Source organism: Myxine glutinosa, chromosome 10 (genome assembly GCF_964187855.1).
Source record: "Myxine glutinosa chromosome 10, kmMyxGlut1.1, whole genome shotgun sequence".
Lineage (NCBI taxonomy): Eukaryota > Metazoa > Chordata > Myxini > Myxiniformes > Myxinidae > Myxine > Myxine glutinosa.
In genome coordinates, this window is record NC_136270.1 from 131,914,283 (window position 1) to 131,935,038 (window position 20,756).

Here is a 20,756-nt window from a genome sequence, read left to right on the forward strand (position 1 = left end):
TCCAAACAATTTGAAATCAATCATTCGACTGTCCGGAACATCATCTACAAGTGGAGAAGATTCCAAACAACTGCCAACTTGTTCAGGCCAGGCCGCCCTAGCAAGTTCAGCCCGAGAGCAGACCGCAAGATGCTGAAAGAAGTCTCTAAGAACCCCAGAATGTCATAACGGGACCTAGAGGTAGCTCTTGCCACTGTTGATGTCAAAGTGCATGAGTCTACCATTAGAAAGAGGCTGCACACATTTGATCTACATGGGAGGTGTGCCAGGAGGAAACCTTTGCTGTCCAGAAAGAACATCATGGCAAGACTAAAGTTTGCCAATGAACACCTAGGCAAAGACCAGCACTTCTGGAACAATGTGCTCTGGACAGATGTCAAAGGTAGAGCTATTTGGCCACAGTCCCAGAAGACATGTTTGGCGAAAACCAAAGACAGCATTTGACCACAAGAACCTGATACCAACTGCAAAGCATGGTGGTGGAAATATTATGGTTTGGGGCAGCTTTGCTGCATCCAGGCCTGGGCAGCTCACCATCAGAGAATCCACTATGAATTCTTCATTGTACCAGAGGGTGCTTGAGGATAATGTGAGGCCATCTGTCAGAAAGTTGAAGCTCAACCGAAGGTGGACCTTGCAACATGACAATGACCCTAAACATAACAATAAATCCACCAAGGAATGGCTGAAAAGAAAGAAATGGAGGGTTCTGGAGTGGCCAAGTCAAAGCCCGGATCTAAATCCCATCGAGATGTTGTGGGGGGATTTGAAACGAGCTCTGCATGCAAGGGGGTTAACAAGTGGAACAAGCAAGTGGAACAAGTAACAAGCAAGATGGTGGAAGAAGAAATGCGGGCAAGGGGGTTAACAAGGAGAGATGCAGAAAATAGGGCAAAATGGAGAAGATTGTCATGGGGACCGCAAGGCTAACCCCCGCTCCAGCAGGGAAAATGGCCTTTAAAATGCATGTTGTTGTTGTGTTGTGTGCATGCAAGAAACCCCTCAAACATCGCACAGCTGAAAGAATTCTGCATGGAGGAGAGGGCAAAAATTTCTCTCAGTCGATGTCAGAGACTGGTAGACAGTTATAAGAAACGCCTACTTGAGGTTGTTTCTGCCAAAGGGGGCAATACCACCTATTAGAGCCAAGGGTGTACTTATTTTTTCCACATGCGAAATTTGCATTTATGTTTATTTAAATTATACAATGGACTACAAAATGTAAATGTTTCATGATATTTGTTATATTATATCACCTTTATCTCTCAATATTGTTGAAATGAAGATCAAATAGCTGTATGTTGAAATATGTTGAAAAAGTCAAAACTTTTCATGGGGTGTACTTACTTTTTCACGTGACTGTATATATATGAATATATATATATATTTTTTTTTAATGGCATGCCATGTTCTTCACTCCCCATCCGCTTTCACCAAGCAACAACGATGTCTCCAGTTATCTATAAACGTTTCTCGCCATGAAAAATGCATCATTGTGCAATCCTTCATATGACTACGTTAATGTCGGATGTAAAATGATGATCATTGAAACAAGAGTCATAGCAGAATAGTAATGGATTGCTTTGGTGGTTGAAGTTGAATCTGCTCTTTACACCAATCGTGCCACCACTAAGGACACCCATGCCACCACTAAGGACACCCATGCCACCACTAAGGACACCCATGCATTAATGGACACCCAATCCGAAACATCGAGGGTTCAGAATGAGAGTTCAACTCAACTTGCAGCGGACGACACAAAAACACGATAAACTGGACCATGTTGATCTTGCACCATACTACCGCTGGGATGCAGAAACGTTTTCATCATTTGTCGAATTAATTTTCCGCTCGTCTCATCTATTTCCTGACTGCCATCATATCGATGCTTTTGGTTCATTTCTGCTTTTATTTTATTTTCTTTGACCTCTTTCTGAGATGCGCTATTGAAGTGTCCTGTTGCGCAGCAGATCGAAGCGACTTGGATACAGATCGGTACGCCCTCGTCGGCGCTGACCTTCGTGAACCGGCCATCGTTGAGGAGAAGCTGCGGAGATGTGGATTGAATCCAAAGTAAGGAAACGCCGGTGTATGAATGGCTTCCGAAATGTAAGCTTTGTATTTGCTAAATTTGTTGGGCAGTCATGATTGAAAGGTATTTGCATGGAAGAAAAATGTTCGTCATCACAAAGTCTGTGGTCTCTGTTTGTATAGGTATGAGATGGAAAATTGCCAAGCCCCACCAACAAAAATAAAAATATTTAACCAAGGTAAACCTGCAAGCTTTATAAAGCACCTGTCGTTCTACGGTGATTTTAAAAGTCTAACAGCACTCTGAAAGTGGTCAGAAACTATTGATAAAGTATCTTCTTCTTCTTCTTCTTTTAATGGTCACAATTATTCCTATGTTCTTGGTGGGTTGGCTGGGGGAAGTTATTGTCCCAAGTCTTTCACGAACCAGCTGGCCAGGCATGACGCCCTTAGTTAGGGCATGGATTTGTAATTTGGACATGTTGCCAGCGATAGCTCTCACCTACTCCTCATTGAGGACACTGTCGTATCTTTAACGTCCACCAACTAATACCAGGTTTAACATCCATTCAAGGAACGGCATACGCATTGATGAACCGCCCTGCCTCTGAAACACCAGGATTACATTTTATAGCTGGGTCGACATTTGAACCCTGGCCAGGCAGCCTCGAGGCGAGTGTGATCGATAAAGTATGAAGCTGTTACTAAAATACGGTAATGCCAGATTGGTCTTTTGTATACAAATAAGCTATTTCAAAATCGATTCCAGGACAACAAGTGTTTTTTTTAAACACAAATCATCTGCATTTTAATCCCGTGAAGGTCCAAATTGATATCGTGTTTTCTAGCTGTTACTATTACCGGCACCACCAGAGGTGGGTGGAGGCTATGTTTTCGCCCCTGTCTGTTTGTCTGTCTGTCTGTGAACAAGATATCTGAAAAAGTTGTGGACGGATTTGGCCAAAATTTGGCAGAGAGGTAGTGAATGTGACACGGACGAAATGATTAGATTTTGGTGAAGATCCGGATCCGGATCCGGCTGGTAGAATTTTTTAAGTGATTCTTCACCATTGGGAGATAGGGCCAAAGACTATATATAGCAGGATATCTCAAAGAGTTATGGACGGATTTGGACATAACTTGCTGGAGAGGTTGGGTGTGTGACAAGGAAAAATTGGTTTAATTTTGGTGAAGATCTGAAAATGGATTCGGATACGAGAATTATTTAATTTTAAAGTTATTCTTCACCATTGAGGGATCGGGTGAAAAGCGATATATAACATTATATTTTAAAAGGTTATGGACGAGTTATGACTAAGCTTGGTGGACGAGTTGGTTTGGTGACGAGAACAAGCCGATTAGATTTTGGTTCAGGTCCGAATCCAGATCCGGCCTATCGGTGGAATACAAAACATAACTGTTCAGCCTGGCGGAGGTATGCGCTCTACCGAGTGCCGTTGTACTTGTTGTATATATTTACCTTTTAAGAGTATGTGTTTTATAAATGTACATGTTCTAAGAGTATGTGTTTTATAAATGTACATGTTCTAAGAGTATGTGTTTTATAAATGTACATGTTCTAAGAGTATGTGCTTTATAAATGTACATGTTCTAAGAGTATGTGCTTTATAAATGTACATGTTCTAAGAGTATGTGTTTTATAAATGTACATGTTCTAAGAGTATGTGTTTTATATATGTACATGTTCTAAGAGTATGTGCTTTATAAATGTACATGTTCTAAGAGTATGTGTTTTATAAATGTACATGTTCTAAGAGTATGTGCTTTATAAATGTACATGTTCTAAGAGTATGTGTTTTATAAATGTACATGTTCTAAGAGTATGTGTTTTATATATGTACATGTTCTAAGAGTATGTGTTTTATAAATGTACATGTTCTAAGAGTATGTGTTTTATAAATGTACATGTTCTAAGAGTATGTGCTTTATATATGTACATGTTCTAAGAGTATGTGTTTTTATAAATGTACATGTTCTAAGAGTATGTGCTTTATATATGTACATGTTCTAAGAGTATGTGCTTTATATATGTACATGTTCTAAGAGTATGTGCTTTATATATGTACATGTTCTAAGAGTATGTGCTTTATATATGTACATGTTCTAAGAGTATGTGTTTTTATAAATATACATGTTCTAAGAGTATGTGTTTTTATAAATATACATGTTCTAAGAGTATGTGCTTTATAAATATACATGTTCTAAGAGTATGTGCTTTATAAATGTACATGTTCTAAGAGTATGTGTTTTATAAATGTACATGTTCTAAGAGTATGTGCTTTATAAATGTACATGTTCTAAGAGTATGTGCTTTATAAATGTACATGTTCTAAGAGTATGTGCTTTATATATGTACATGTTCTAAGAGTATGTGCTTTATAAATGTACATGTTCTAAGAGTATGTGCTTTATAAATGTACATGTTCTAAGAGTATGTGCTTTATATATGTACATGTTCTAAGAGTATGTGCTTTATAAATGTACATGTTCTAAGAGTATGTGCTTTATAAATGTACATGTTCTAAGAGTATGTGCTTTATAAATGTACATGTTCTAAGAGTATGTGCTTTATAAATGTACATGTTCTAAGAGTATGTGCTTTATAAATGTACATGTTCTAAGAGTATGTGCTTTATAAATGTACATGTTCTAAGAGTATGTGCTTTATATATGTACATGTTCTAAGAGTATGTGTTTTTATAAATGTACATGTTCTAAGAGTATGTGCTTTATATATGTACATGTTCTAAGAGTATGTGCTTTATATATGTACATGTTCTAAGAGTATGTGCTTTATATATGTACATGTTCTAAGAGTATGTGCTTTATATATGTACATGTTCTAAGAGTATGTGTTTTTATAAATATACATGTTCTAAGAGTATGTGTTTTTATAAATGTACATGTTCTAAGAGTATGTGTTTTATAAATGTACATGTTCTAAGAGTATGTGCTTTATAAATGTACATGTTCTAAGAGTATGTGCTTTTATAGAAAACACGAATGACCGCACTGTGGTCACAACCTGCAATACAAAAGTATATATATTTTCGCCCCCTCTGTCCACTCAACTCCCTCATTCTTGCTGTTGAAAGTATTATACAATTAATCTTTGAGAGTCTTCATGGTTTGGTTCAATATCAATTGAGTCTGACAGACAGCTGGGTCTGGTTTCAGGCAACTACTACACCCATTCTGTAGAGAAGTGGCAGGAAGGGTCATGTTATTATCCTCTCTGAGGTATGTAGATTACAGTGGATCTCGGCTCGGGCTTCAAGAACATCACGGCTGTGTTCATTACCAGGTTTCTGGTAGAGTGCTCGCCAAGTGGCTTAAGCATTAAAGCAAGCACTCCATACAAAACCGTGGATAAGGAACAGCTAGCTTGGTAAGCGCTAGCTAGTTGCTTGGTAACTGAACACATCCCGGGTTTCTTATCTTTCAGGTTCATGTTATTTCAGGCAATGATAAAGAAACATTATTTCACAGCTCGGCTTACATTTTGTAATCTGTCTCATTAACCTTGTGCCGTGTTTGTCCCGTGTTCCTGTGTGAATAAATAACATTAGAACGAGTCATGTCTGTCCCATGTTCCCTTGTCAATGAATAAGGTAAGGTAGGGCCGTGTGTGTTCTTTGTTCCCATGTGAAAGAATAAGATTATATATAGAGCCGTGTCTTTCCCGTGTTTCCATGTGAATGAATAAGACTAGATAGAGCCATGTCTCTCCCATGTTCCCATGTAAATGAATAAGATTAGATAGAGCCATGTCTGTCCCATGTTCCCATGTAAATGAATAAGATTAGATAGAGCCGTGTCTCTCCCATGTTCCCATGTAAATGAATAAGATTAGATAAAGCCTTGTTTCTCCCGTGTTCCCATGTAAATGAATAAGATTAGATAGAGCCATGTCTCTCCCATGTTCCCATGTAAATGAATAAGATTAGATAGACCCGTGTCTCTCCCATGCTCCCATGTAAATGAATAAGATTCGATAGAGCCGTGTTTCTCCCATGTTCCCATGTAAATGAATAAGATTAGATAGAGCCGTGTCTCTCCCATGTTCCCATGTAAATGAATAAGATTAGATAGAGCCATGTCTCTCCCATGTTCCCATGTAAATGAATAAGATTAGATAGAGCCGTGTCTCTCCCATGTTCCCATGTAAATGAATAAGATTAGATAAAGCCTTGTTTCTCCCGTGTTCCCATGTAAATGAATAAGATTAGATAGAGCCATGTCTCTCCCATGTTCCCATGTAAATGAATAAGATTAGATAGAGCCGTGTCTCTCCCATGTTCCCATGTAAATGAATAAGATTAGATAGACCCGTGTCTCTCCCATGCTCCCATGTAAATGAATAAGATTCGATAGAGCCTTGTCTCTCCCATGTTCCCATGTAAATGAATAAGATTAGATAGAGCCATGTCTCTCCCATGTTCCCATGTAAATGAATAAGATTAGATAGAGCCATGTCTCTCCCATGTTCCCATGTAAATGAATAAGATTAGATAGAGCCGTGTCTCTCCCATGTTCCCATGTAAATGAATAAGATTAGATAGACCCGTGTCTCTCCCATGCTCCCATGTAAATGAATAAGATTCGATAGAGCCTTGTCTCTCCCATGTTCCCATGTAAATGAATAAGATTAGATAGAGCCTTGTTTCTCCCATGTTCCCATGTAAATTAATAAGATTGGATAGAGCCATGTCTCTACCATGTTCCCATGTAAATGAATAAGATTAGATAGAGCCTTGTTTCTCCCGTGTTCCCATGTAAATTAATAAGATTAGATAGAGCCATGTCTCTCCCATGTTCCCATGTAAATTAATAAGATTAGCTAGAGCCTTGTTTCTCCCGTGTTCCCATGTAAATTAATAAGATTAGATAGAGCCATGTCTCTCCCTTGTTCCCATGTAAATTAATAAGATTAGATAGACCCGTGTCTCTCCCATGTTCCCATGTAAATGAATAAGATTAGATAGAGCCTTGTTTCTCCCATGTTCCCATGTAAATGAATAAGATTAGATAGAGCCATGTCTCTCCCATGTTCCCATGTAAATGAATAAGATTAGATAGAGCCGTGTCTCTCCCATGTTCCCATGTAAATGAATAAGATTAGATAGAGCCATGTCTCTCCCATGTTCCCATGTAAATTAATATGATTAGATAGAGCCTTGTTTCTCCCGTGTTCCCATGTAAATGAATAAGATTAGATAGAGCCATGTCTGTCCCATGTTCCCACGTAAATGAATAAGATTAGATAGAGCCATGTCTCTCCCATGTTCCCATGTAAATGAATAAGATTAGATAGAGCCTTGTTTCTCCCATGTTCCCATGTAAATGAATAAGATTAGATAGAGCCGTGTCTCTCCCATGTTCCCATGTAAATGAATAAGATTAGATAGAGCTGTGTCTCTCCCATGTTCCCATGTAAATTAATAAGATTAGATAGAGCCTTGTTTCTCCCGTGTTCCCATGTAAATGAATAAGATTAGATAGAGCCATGTCTGTCCCATGTTCCCACGTAAATGAATAAGATTAGATAGAGCCATGTCTCTCCCATGTTCCCATGTAAATGAATAAGATTAGATAGAGCCTTGTTTCTCCCATGTTCCCATGTAAATGAATAAGATTAGATAGAGCCGTGTCTCTCCCATGTTCCCATGTAAATGAATAAGATTAGATAGAGCCGTGTCTCTCCCATGTCCCCATGTAAATTAATAAGATTAGATAGAGCCTTGTTTCTCCCGTGTTCCCATGTAAATGAATAAGATTAGATAGAGCCGTGTCTCTCCCATGTTCCCATGTAAATGAATAAGATTAGATAGAGCCGTGTCTCTCCCATGTTCCCATGTAAATGAATAAGATTAGATAGAGCCTTGTTTCTCCCATGTTCCCATGTAAATGAATAAGATTAGATAGAGCCGTGTCTCTCCCATGTTCCCATGTAAATGAATAAGATTAGATAGAGCCGTGTCTCTCCCATGTTCCCATGTAAATGAATAAGATTAGATAGAGCCTTGTTTCTCCCATGTTCCCATGTAAATGAATAAGATTAGATAGAGCCATGTCTGTCCCGTGCTCCCATGTAAATGAATAAGATAAGATAAAGCAATGTCTCTCCCATGTTCCCATGTAAATGAATAAGATTAGATAGAGCCTTGTTTCTCCCGTGCTCCCATGTAAATGAATAAGATAAGATGAAGCTGGGTCTGTCCCGTGCTCCCATGTGAATGAATAAGATTAGATAAAGCCATGTCTGTCCCATGTTCCCACCACCAGGTGTTGTTTGTGGCCTGTAAGCACATTATGTACACACACACACACACACACACACACACACACACACACACACACACACACACACACACACACACACACACACACACACACACACACACTGAAATGGAATATCATAAGGCGAGGGTGAAAATGATGTCGAGATGGACCTTGAATAGTCCCGTCCACCCATCTCTACCATGTTTGGATATGTTTTGGCATTGCCATCCCAGATGCGACTGCCATGATAGCTATGAGACTGCCAAAGTGTCTTGTCTGGATTAGATTCCCAACCTGAATATGAACTTTCATTCTGGTGCTTCACAAGCGGGTGTTGCATCAATCAGTGTGCCATGATGCCATCCTTTGGAGTGCCAGTAAGATGGTTGTCCCATCTGCTCACATCCTCTGGTGGACTTTAAAGATTACACGGTGTATTTCACAAAGGTAGGCCATTGTGTACCGGTACCTTGGCTAAATACTAAATTTCTGCCTTGACTACTGCTGGTATAAACGCTGTCGATCTATAGCATCGATGCTTTGGTAATGACTAGGGATCTTTTATTGAATTATACAAGGTGTTTCAAAAGCAACAGTGCAGTAAAAACTTAACACCTCTTGTGCAAAATGATGAGGCTTTCAGAGAAAACTATTTATTGTCAAATACAACAAATATATGTTATTTCGTTTGAGCGAGTCAATGGTACCTGTAACCGAGTGCTGATGATTAAAAAAAAGTAAAACGGCATTTTAAGATAAGAGGGAGACAGAACATCAGGTGGTGGAAGCTCAACGATCTGGATGTGAAGGAGAAATGTAGAGAGCAGATGGAGAGACAGGTAAGATAAATTATAACACACACCGTAGAAGACTGGTGGAACCTGGCAGCAGATAGAATGAGAAAAACTGGTGAAGAAGTATGTAAAGAAGAAGATCATCAGAGAAGAGGGAGGATGGAAAAGAAGCTTGGTGGTGGAATGAAAACACGGAAAGTGTAGTTCGAGAAAAAGAGGTACTGTTAAAGCAGTGGAGACTCAGGGCTGGAAGAAGACAGATAACAAGGTGATTGATAGAGGTCCCTGGCTTTTTGCTTTAAATAGGAGAGGAAATTCCAAAGGCTGGAGGCAAAGTATTCAAGAAAAAGACTATCAAATAGTTAGACTCCTATCACACACCTTTAATATATGGGAGAGAGTTACAGATCAGAGATTGATAAAAATGGTGGAAATCCATGAAGGTCATTTCGGATTCATACCCGGAAGAAGCATCATGGATATCCTTGTTTTGAGATGTGATGCAGAATTACCGAGAACGTCAAAGCAACATAAAGCTTGTATTCATTGATTATGGAGAAGGCTTATGACCGGGGGCCTTGGGAGGAAGTCTGGAGATGTGCAAGAATTTGTGGAGTTTGTGCAGTATGTACGACTATTGCAGGATATGTATAATGAGCACCAGACAAGATTAGGAAGCACTGTGGGAGGGAGTGTGCGGTTTGAAGTTAAAGATGGAGGGCACCAAGGATCGGCACTGACCCACTTCCTCTTCCTGATTGTCATGGATGTTCTAACTGAGCAACTGAGACAGGAAGTGCTGTGATCAATAGTATTTGGAGATGACATTGAGCTGCGTGGTGGGGATGATGAGAATATGACTCAGTTTCTGGAGAAATGGAGACAACGCAGAAGATAGAGGTATACAAAGATCAGTAGACCAAAGTCTCAATATGTTGTTGTAGTTGTTGTTGTAGTTGTTGTTGTAGTTGTTGTTTCATGGGGAAGATGGGAGGAGGTATGGGGAGGTCCTAAACTCACTACTGGTGCCATACGATCACATTCTGGTGCAACGAAGAGTCAGAATTAATGGAAACGAGTCCTTAACTGACATAGACTAAGAATAACTAGCAAGATGTCCGAAAGTTGTCTACGTGAGATGCGGTGGACCTGGGCACGACATTTAATGGGGGAAAAAGGGGAAGGTCGGTTCTACAGAGTGTTGTTTACAGACAATGGGACTAGGGAATGGGGGATTGGGGATAGTTGGGGAGTATTGGGGAAATAGGGGAATATTTACAAGCGGATATGGAGGCCAAATGCCATATCCGCAACATTGCACCCTTCTCTACCCTCGGGGCGTCCCGACCCGATAAATTTTTACCTATTTTAGTGTGGCACTCAGATGTAGTTCCCTCTACTATTAACTCTACCCTGAGTGCGACAGTTTTACGGATATTCACAAATGAGTAAATATGTCCCCCTGCGACGTTGCACCCTTCTCCTCACAGAAACATACCCACAGGATAACCGAATTGCGGAAAGAATTCGCAAACTAAACATACAGCCGGTAGGGAGCATTATTTACACAAGACTACGCTGATATTTACACTACGATCCAGGACCTGTTTTTGGAGGAACACATGCAGATGTTATGCATAGAGAGAGCACGCATGCCAGCATCGATACACCAACCCACGAGTGCTCTGTGGCCTTACGGCCTTTAATAATGTGCAGAGCACCCCATCCAAGCACCAAAAGCACCACCCCAGCACCAATCGGTGCAGTCACCATTGTTCAATGAATAAAAATAAATTCAACAACCCCTAACCCTGCAGGTGTCTCTTGCCTCTTTCAAAAAAAAATAAAGAAAGGCGCCAACCGCGTCCATTTCTGTATTGTGGCCGTCAGGGGGCCAACTATAAGTGGTTCACCTTGTATGGCATAGGTGCCACGTTGACCCATAGGTCCATTCACGGGTGGTGCTTGGCCGCAAAAGAACTGCGGTCCATTGTGGGTGGCCACCAAAATTGCGGTCCATATGGTGTATCGATCCAGGCAGCAAGCAGCGAAAGTGCAGGCCCACAACTGCGTAGCCAGCACCTCTCTCTCCTCTCTCTCTACCCCAAAGCCAGATCCTCGGAGGTGGGAGACAAAAGAAGCAGACAAGTGAGTAAGGTGGTAAGGGCGCAAAAGTGCACGCAATATAAGATGATGCACACTGGGGGCACATGGGAACCAGGTGAGACAGGTACGTTCCTACCGTACGCCCCCCCCCCCCCCACCAGGTAACCTACATGGCCCCTCCCTTACCCCTTACTGTATCCACAAAACACAACACTACCCATAAACATCTACTTTACAAATCAACAAACATCCCTACTGTCTTCCCCGTTCCTCCCATATACCAAATTCGTCTTCTCTCCCTCCTAACCAATCAAATTTGCCATTTTCAACTCAACATCATAATTTGCCATCTCCAACTCAACATCAAAATTTGCCATTACCAATTCATCATCAGTCCCTCCTAGGGAGGGAGAGATGGAATCACCCCAATGTCTCATCCACGTCGTGATGCGTCTCACAAATCCTCACAGCAATTCTCATTTCCTGCAACAGAACAAAGAAAACACAGGTGTGGAGTCATCATCATCACCACAGGTAAGTGGCTGCGTATGGTGCGACAGGTTCATCAATCCTAACTATTTCCTAAATGACTTTAACAACTTTACACTACCCGGGGTCTTTCTCCGGCCAAACCATTGGCCCTCTTACACTATGGGTTCTAAAAACCAATTCCCATTGGCCAAACTGTGGTGCTTTTCAATTTGGGGTCTCACTCCCCCGATTCATCTCCCGGTGCCCTCGCACAATTTCTGGGCCGCGACGTGTAGCTCTCCCCAACAGGTCTACACACCTCCACCACTGCAGTTGCCTCCGAGCTTACCTGCTCCTTACCCTAACCTAACTACCTGGGGAAGGCCCTCTGGCGCTCTCCCCACTCGGTGCCCTCTCTGGCACTGGGCTACCCGGGTCCGTCCTCCGGATCCTCGGGCCCCACTGACACTAACGGCTCCCGGAGCCCACCTGCGGCCTCACCTGGCCGACATCCTCACAGTGGTGGAGTGCCCAACCAACTACACACACTAACAGGCTACACGCCCAGCCATTTCCACAACACTAATGCACCCATCCACAATACCATTCTGCAACCGCACCACAAATGCCAATATCCAACCACAATTTACCTATACCCTCTACCTAACACTTACACTACCCGCCCCGGGTATCCGTGATGGGGGTCCACTCTTCCCCCATTCACACCTTCGCACCATGCACACCACTCCGTACCACTTACTCCAACTCTCTCCACACACCTGTACTTGCACACCTGTGCTCTCATTCTTGGTGCCGCCTGCACCCTTCTCTCCCCAAGCGCATTCGCGCTGACCCACACACTCACTACTCACACACTGTTCCACACACCTGTCCAGTTGCACACCTGTGCAATCACACCTGTTCAATTCTCACACACACAGCATCATCTCAGCTAACTACTCCCTTCTAAAACTTGCGCTTCCCAGTCTTCCCTTTAAACTATTGCGCTCCCACGTCATTATCATCCACACTAATCTACCTGCGTCCCCACTACAGGTATCAGTCACTAACTAAACTTAACGTCACCTAATGTCATCTTCTAGGGCCCTATCAATATAACCTAACCCACCCGGGCTAGTTTTCACTGCCATACACCCCATAATCTATAGCTCCTTTGCCCCCATTATGGGAAGGGTGGCAGGGATGCCCCCCTTACCCACCGGGCCCATCGCTCATCAATCCCCCAGTCCTCTGGCACTAATAAGCCCCACTTATTCAGAGGTACTGGGTCCCGCCTCGGCATCTAAAGCCGAGGCAATCCACGGGGGCGCCTGCTCGCCGGTGTAAGGTCTTATCCGGTCGGCGTGGACGATCCGAGGGAGGGCTCGTGGCCCCATTTTGATCTTAATGACCACGTCACAGATTTGCGACAGGACGACTCCTGGGCCTTGCCAGGGGGAGGTGAGCTTTGGGCACCTTCCCTTCCGCCTCCGGGGATTAAAGAACCAAATCTTCATCCCCGGAGCGTATTGACTCCCGTGGCTCCGGTCGTCGTACCTGCGCTTCATCTTTTCCCCCGCCAGATGGAGTTGGCGGCGGGCGAAGGCATGGACTAGCTCCATGCCTACCTCTAGGTGACGTGCGTACCCCTCCCTCGGCGGGTTAACCACTGTGTCTGGCACGGGACCGCATAGCAAGTCGGCGGGAGCCCGTAACTCCCGCCCATACATAAGCAACGCTGGACTGCATGCGGTGGCCCCGTGCTGGCTGGTTCGGTAGGCCATAAGCAAATAAGGGAGATGTTCGTCCCAGTCATCCTGACGGGTGGCGGTGAACAGTGCCAGTTGTTGGATTAGAGTTCGGTTAAATCTTTCCACCATCCCGTCAGATTGAGGTCTTAAAGGCGTTGTTCTGGTTTTCCGAATTGACAGGAGACTGCACACATCTTTTAGCAATTTGCTCTCAAAATTTCGTCCCTGGTCGGTGTGCAACTCCTGTGGAATCCCATGCCGGCACACAAATCCTTCCACGAAGGCCTGCGCTACCACCCCTGCTTCTTGGTTGGGGAGGGCGTAGGCCTCCGGCCACTTGGTGAAGTAGTCCATCACAACGAGGATGTACTTATTACCTAGGCGGGTGCGGGGTAGTGGGCCTAGGATATCCATGGCCACCCGCTCTAGGGGGGCCCCCACCTGGTGTAATTGAAGGGGGGCCCTCATCCTCCGTGCTGGTCCCTTTTTGGCAGTACAGGCGTCGCATCTCTGACACCAGTCCTGTATGTCGCGCCCCATATTCACCCAATAAAACCTCCGGCGTACCCGCGATATTGTCTTTGTTCTGCCCAAATGGCCGCCGGAGCGGGTACCATGCACCTGTTGCAATATGACGTTCTTGAATTTGTCAGGGACTATCACCAGCCAGGAAGTTCTATCAGAGGGAACCTCCACCCACTTGCGATACAAGATGTTGCCTTTCAATTCCAGGGTCTGCCACTGAGCCCAATATGCCTTTGTTTGCGCCCCGAGGGGGGTGACCTCTTCCCCCTTAGGTCTTTGCCCCAATTTGACCCAATTGAACACTGGCCCCAGGACAGGATCCTCCTGCTGGGCCGTGCTCCATGCCAAAGTTCCGAATTCCTCATCTGCGGTTAGTGGCAAAATTGGCCCTCTCACCCGGGTTGCCCGGACAACGAGGGTCGGGTCCGAATCGCCCAATTGTTCCCTCTCCTCGTGTCTCGCACAAAATTTGCAGTTTTCCCCCAGACAAGGACGCCGAGAGAGTGCGTCCGCATTACCATGGGCCTTCCCGGCCCTATGGGCCACATCAAAATTGTACTGCTGCAACTTTTCCAACCACCTTGCAATTTGGCCCTCTGGTTCCTTGAACCGAAGGAGCCATTGCAAGGAGGAATGGTCAGTTCTAACCAAAAATTTCCGCCCGTACAAGTACGGGTGGAAATGGTTCATGGCAGCCAGCGTAGCCAATAACTCTTTGCGAGTGACGCAATAATTTCGCTCGGGCCTACTTAAGGCCCGACTATAATAACCAATCACTCTCTCCACACCCTCCTGTGTCTGAGACAAAACTGCGCCCAATCCTTCCTGGCTCGCATCCGTGTCCAGGGTAAATGCCCCGTTGCTAGTGGGGTAAGCTAGAAGGGGTGCGGATGTCAGACACCCCTTCAATTTTTGGAAGGCCTCGTGGCACTCCCGTGTCCAATTAAATCGCGTCCCCTTCTCCGTAAGCCGGTGGAGGGGATGTGCCAACTCCGCAAATTTCGCCACAAAGCGCCGGTAGTAGGAGCAGAGTCCCAAGAATCCCCGCACCTCTTTGATGGTACGTGGTGCGGGCCACTCCTCTACCGCTTTAATTTTGTCTGGGTCCGTTTTTACCCCCTCGCGGCCGATCACGTGACCTAGATAGGCCACCTCTCTTGCAAACAAAGTGCACTTACTCGGGTTCAGCTTCAACCCTGCCTGTCTGAGGCACCCGAACACCTGGTCCAAATTAGCTACTGCCTGGGGGAACGTTTGGGCATGTACCAGGACGTCATCCAGGTACACCAGGCATGATTGCCATGGCATGCCGCCTAGTACATGCTCCATCAATCTTTCAAAGGTGGCGGGGGCGTTACACAAACCAAACGGCATCACAGTAAACTGATACAGTCCCTTACCTGTGGAAAATGCCGTTTTCTCCTTCCCTGCCCTATCCATCTCCACCTGCCAATACCCACTCTTGAGGTCCAAAGTTGTGAACCAATTTGAGCCCGCAACGGCATCGAGGGTGTCATCAATCCTTGGCAGGGGATATGAGTCCTTGAGTGTCACGTTGTTTAGCTGGCGATAGTCCACGCAGAACCGCGTGGTCCCATCCTTCTTTTTGACCAGCACAACAGGTGACATCCAAGGACTTCCCGAGGGCTCGATCACACCTGCGTCGAGCATTTTTTCAACCTGCTCGTCAGCTTCCGCCCTCTTGCTCCAAGGGAGCCGTCGGGCGGCCTGACGAATAGGCCGGGCCTCACCGGTGTGGATCTGATGTTTCACCAGGCCCGTACGTCCAATATCCTCGGTGGACAGGGAGAAGAGGTCCAAATGGGACCCAACCAGTTTGTGTAAGGCCTCCCTCTGGGTACCTCCCAACTCTACGCTACTACGATTTACCATCTCGCAAATGGGATCGGGCCAATTCCTACTTGTTATTGAAGGCTCCCCCCGGGGTCGGCTCGGCTGGACGTTCTCGCCCCTCACTGTCGCGACTTCCTCAACTGGGGTGCAGCCAGCTACCCTCGTGCCCCTTACTATAGTGCGTGGTTCTGTACTCATATTTATTACTCGGACGGCCACTATCGGTCCGTCCGTTTTTACAAGGGTGCGGCCCACGATTAAACCCGGTATGGACTGCGCTGCCACCGGTTCGACCAGGCCGCAGGACTCCTGCCACGTTGGGCGAGCTGCCCACCGGGCCGGCACTATCGCCTCGGCCCTTGGGGGGATGGTCACGGCCTCGGAAGCCTCCAGCTCCGCTCTCTCGGCCGTGCTCACTCCCCCTAACGGCAGCTCTTCTTCTCCCACCTGCAGGATCCCCCGGCACAAGTCGATTTTACAGCCGCTGGCAGTCAACAGGTCCAACCCTATTAAACATGGGTCGCACACCTCCGCCACCCAAACATCTATCTCCCTCCTTACCGACCCTAACTTGAGGGTCACAGAACCACGCCCTATGATCGGGGCCGTTACCCCGGTAGCAAGCTGCAAACTATAATTTTGCAGGCGCTGGATCTTATCCCAGCCACCTGCGCTCGAATCAAGGACCACAGGGCTGATGATCGTGGCGCTAGCTCCTGTGTCCACTACGGCGTCTACCCCCACGCCGGCAATTTTGCATCTAATTGTCAGGCTACCGGTTCCAATTTGGCTACAATAAATGACCTGTCGCGTCAATGAGGGCTCTCCTCCATCCTCTTCTGCCGAACACCGCCCTACGTGCCCGACACCTTCTAGTTTCCCGGGGTCTGGCGGGGGGGTGTCTGGGGTCGGCTAACCCGCTCCCCCCTGGGCGGAGTTGAGGACCTCAACCGCCGGGGATCATCCCGGCGCGTGGCTCGACAGTGCCGCGCCAGGTGACCCAGACGGTTGCAAGTGTAGCACCTCACCTGGTAAGGTGCTTGTCTCCGGAATTCCAAATTTCCCCCCCTGTAGGTCCGAATTGGATTACCCGCTCGTGGTCCACCGCGGGCCACCTCCGGGGCCGCCTGCCATGGTCCAGGTCCCGCCAGGCGCTGGTCCACCAGCCTCCGGACCATGCCCGCCAGGTCAGGACCCACGTCGGGGGCGGGCCCCCTAAGGGGTCCGCCCTCCATCGGGGGTCCCACCTGGCGGACCGCCATTGCGAAACGCTCGCCCCCCCGGGCCAGGGGCCTCGCTGCTTCCCAACGGGCCGCAGCGTCAGCCGCCTGGCTCAGAGTCTGCGGGCGCCACATGGCGAGCTGTTGCCGGAGCTCAATGTCCGGGAGGGCCTGGATAAAATGGTCCAGCGCCAGGCTTTCCCGGGAATCCGCTGCCATGCTAGCATGTGCGATCCCCACTGCGCGGCGAATGTCGTGGGCAAGTTCCCTGATGGCTTCCTGGGGCTTGCGCTTTCGCAGCGCGAGCTGAGCTTTAACAAGCTCGCTCTGCTGTTCTATGCCGAATCGATTAATTAGGGCGTCGCGGAGGGCTGGCAGGGTGAGAGCACCCGCTGGTAATGCCGTCAGCACCTCCGCCGCCGCGCCGCGCAATGCGGCCACCAGGTGTACTCCACCTTCGTCCTCACCCCAACCGTTGCCCTTACACACAGTCGAACTGCGCCAGGTACGCGCGTAGATCACTCTTGCCGTCATACGGCGCGAGTGGGACCTTGTGGGACCACCTCGTATGCGAGTCGTTGCCCGCCTGCCGGACCCCGTGCGTCGCCCCTTGCGGGGTCAGCGCGGGGCCGAACCGGCCGGGCCCCCACAGTACATTACCCCCAAGGGGCTCTCGTGCCTCCCCGGTCCCTCCAACAACTACCCCTGTTGGTGTCGATGCATGGGTCACACCTCCGCAACCCGCTACCCATTCCATACCACCACAACCTTGCTCACCCACACCTCGCACCTCTCGCTCCATACCCTCCGGACCAACCATACACCTCACTCTTGGCCTCTCACGAACATCCGGGTCTATCTCGACCCCCAAGCTTATCAAATCACCTGGCGCATCATACGCACGACCATATTGGTCACCACTTACACCGGGTCCTCTTTCTCTTCGCTTCTCCTCCATCACCTGCGAATCCCTCATCCGGTTAATGAGCACATCATCACGATCCGAACACAGACTTTGGACCAATTCTTTTACCTCCTCTTTTATCTCTTTCTTATCCTCTCTCCGTCGCTTCTTAATTTCGCTCACCCCTTCTTCCACTTCTTCTAATTTCTGTTTCACCTCCTTCATCTCCTCGTGCGCCCCTTTAAGTTCTTCCTCTAACTCCACTTTATTTTTTTCTATGTGCTCCCGCACCTCCCGCTCTTTAACCTCCATCACCTCTACCACCTTGTTCATTTTTCTCGTCAAGTCCTCATGTACCGTCTGACACTCTTTTTTAATTACCCCTACGTCCTTTTTCATCTCTTTCTGCGTCGATTTTAACCCCTCTATTACCGCTGTGTTCTTCTTTACCTGTTCCCCCAACTCCTTTTGTCCCACTGTCAGTTGTTCTACTCCCAGCGTCAACTCCTCTATACCCCCTTGCAATTTTACAGTCCACTTTCTCACCTCCTTCTCCATGCGCTCCTTACAGTGCCTCACCTCCTCGCGCACTCCTCCGACCTCCTCACTCACCCCTCTTCTGATCTCCTCTCCCATCACTTGCATCTCCTGCCCAGATGCCACCCTCATCTGCTCCATTTCCTCCCTGTGAGCATCCAGTTTGGTTTCTACCCCCATTCTGACCCCCTCTATCTGCTGCCCCATTTATTTAACTTCCCTTTCCGCTTGGTCCCTCATGTCCCTCAATTTGCCTTCCATCCTGTTTTCTAACCCCTCTAACCCCTTTTGCATCCCTTCCATTTGATTCTCTTGAGCGGCCATTCTGTTTTCTACCCCCGTTAACCCATTCTTTACTTCTTTTATCCCGTTGTCTAACCCCTCAAAATTATTGTCTAACTTCCCAAATTTCTTGTCTAACTCCTCAAAATTATTGTCTAACTTCCCAAATTTCTTGTCTAACTCCTCAAAATTATTGTCTAACTTCCCAAATTTCTTGTCTAACCCCTCACCGGTACCCCTCGCTTCGTCCCTCATTACCCCCATTTGGCCCCCCAAGTCATTCCTCAGGTCTTCACTTGTCTGGACCATGAGCGCCTTTATTTGTTCCATAAATAGGCCCCAATCCATCGGCGGCGCTGCTACGGTCACGGGCGCGGCTAAATTTGGCGCCACAATAATCATGTGCGCGAGGCCGCCATTTTGTGCGTCCGTAACGTCGGGCGCAACGATGCTATTTTGTGCGTCTGCTACCCTCACTGCTTCGCTCTCCTCACGTCCCTCAATTTGGTCCTGGACCGACCCTGCCTCACTCTCCTCTACCGGACCCCAGCCGTGTTGGTCTGCCATAGCGCGACTTTCAAAATTCGGGTTTTTATATTTTGTAAAACACAATTAAATTTCGCTGTTATAATTTCGAGCGCGGGAAACGCGCTCCGGATCGAATTCTACCTCCCAACACCAATTGTTACCCTAGTGGTACAATTGGTGTTCCAAAATTTGGGCCTAATAAATTTAGTCCCAGGTCCGAATCCGACACTCCTGACACCAATTGTTACAGACGCGGTTGTGGATGTTAGTTTACCGAGCGGTTTGGTATGACCGCGTCTGCACAGTTTACCCGATTATGCTCGAACGTTGACTAAGTCGCGCTATGCTAAATCAATGATGGAAAAGACACAACGGCTGGATTAAAATGACACGACACCAAGGGTTCAGTTCTCAAGACCTCCGGAGGAGGTTATAATATTGCGGAAGGTCAGATTACAGGGATGAGAGAGACAGCATAGTAAGGTAGGCACTTAATTACGGTCTTATAATAGCCCCGACAGACGACAGATAAACAGGACAAAACTGACTCACACGGGGATTGATGGCAAGGAAAGCGGGTAGTCGATGGCTCAAGGTGCACCTTGGCGCAGGGACAGGGTACAGTACGGTCCAGTAGATGCAGGGAGGTCACAGCGCTCGGAGGTCGCGACTGGTTCTTTCCTCTTCAAGCTCGGGGCGCATCTCTCGTCACGTCCGGTAAGTCGCTGCGTATATCCGGCGGGGAGTGACACGCCCTCGGCTCGTTAGCTCCGCCCCAGATGGAATCGGCCCGTTGCTTCTCATTGGGTGCGGGGGTTACTGGCTCCGCCCTTGACGAGGAGCTGACAGCCAGCCCCTTCGTGGTAACCCCGTGGGCGCACATGGCAATGGCGGCTAACCAAGCCGGTGTGAGGACGCACACTCCCCGCACGCCGCGCCGCGCCCCTCTGTTGTTGTAGTTGTTGTTGTTGTAGTTGTTGTTGTAGTTGTTGTTTCATGGGGAAGATGGGAGGAGGTATGGGGAGGTCCTAAACTCACTACTGGTGCCATACGATCACATTCTGGTGCAACGAAGAGTCAGAATTAATGGAAACGAGTCCTTAACTGACATAGACTAAGAATAACTAGCAAGATGTCCGAAAGTTGTATACGTGAGATGCGGTGGACCTGGGCACGACATTTAATGGGGGAAAAAGGGGAAGGTCGGTTCTACAGAGTGTTGTTTACAGACAATGGGACTAGGGAATGGGGGATTGGGGATAGTTGGGGAGTATTGGGGAAATAGGGGAATATTTACAAGCGGATATGGAGGCCAAATGCCATATCCGCAACAATATTATTTGTCAGTTTGAGCCTAGGGAAGAGGATCAAGCTGAAAGTGTGAAGATTATGGGTGGAAATCTGGAGAAAGAGAGTAGCTTCAAGTATCTGGGATCAGTGGTGGCAGAAG

The 20,756-nt window shown here is 46.8% G+C and overlaps 1 protein-coding gene across 8 annotated transcripts in view; it reads left to right on the plus strand.

The window, feature by feature from the left end:
• The window catches only part of LCMT1 (leucine carboxyl methyltransferase 1), a 272,789-nt gene that overhangs the window by 219,393 nt on the left and 32,640 nt on the right, over positions 1 to 20,756 (plus strand). For 5 of the 8 annotated variants that reach the window (XR_013624822.1, XM_078786137.1, XM_068126094.2 and 2 more), the window contains one exon: positions 1,968 to 2,073. Coding sequence is in view for 7 of the 8 variants with exons in the window: in XM_078786137.1 (XP_078642263.1) it covers positions 1,968 to 2,073 (106 nt within the window). In the remaining variant the exon portion in view is untranslated. The remainder of the gene's footprint in view (positions 1 to 1,967; positions 2,074 to 20,756) is intronic. The other 3 variants (XM_078786138.1, XM_068126092.2, XM_078786136.1) reach the window with 1 other exon arrangement.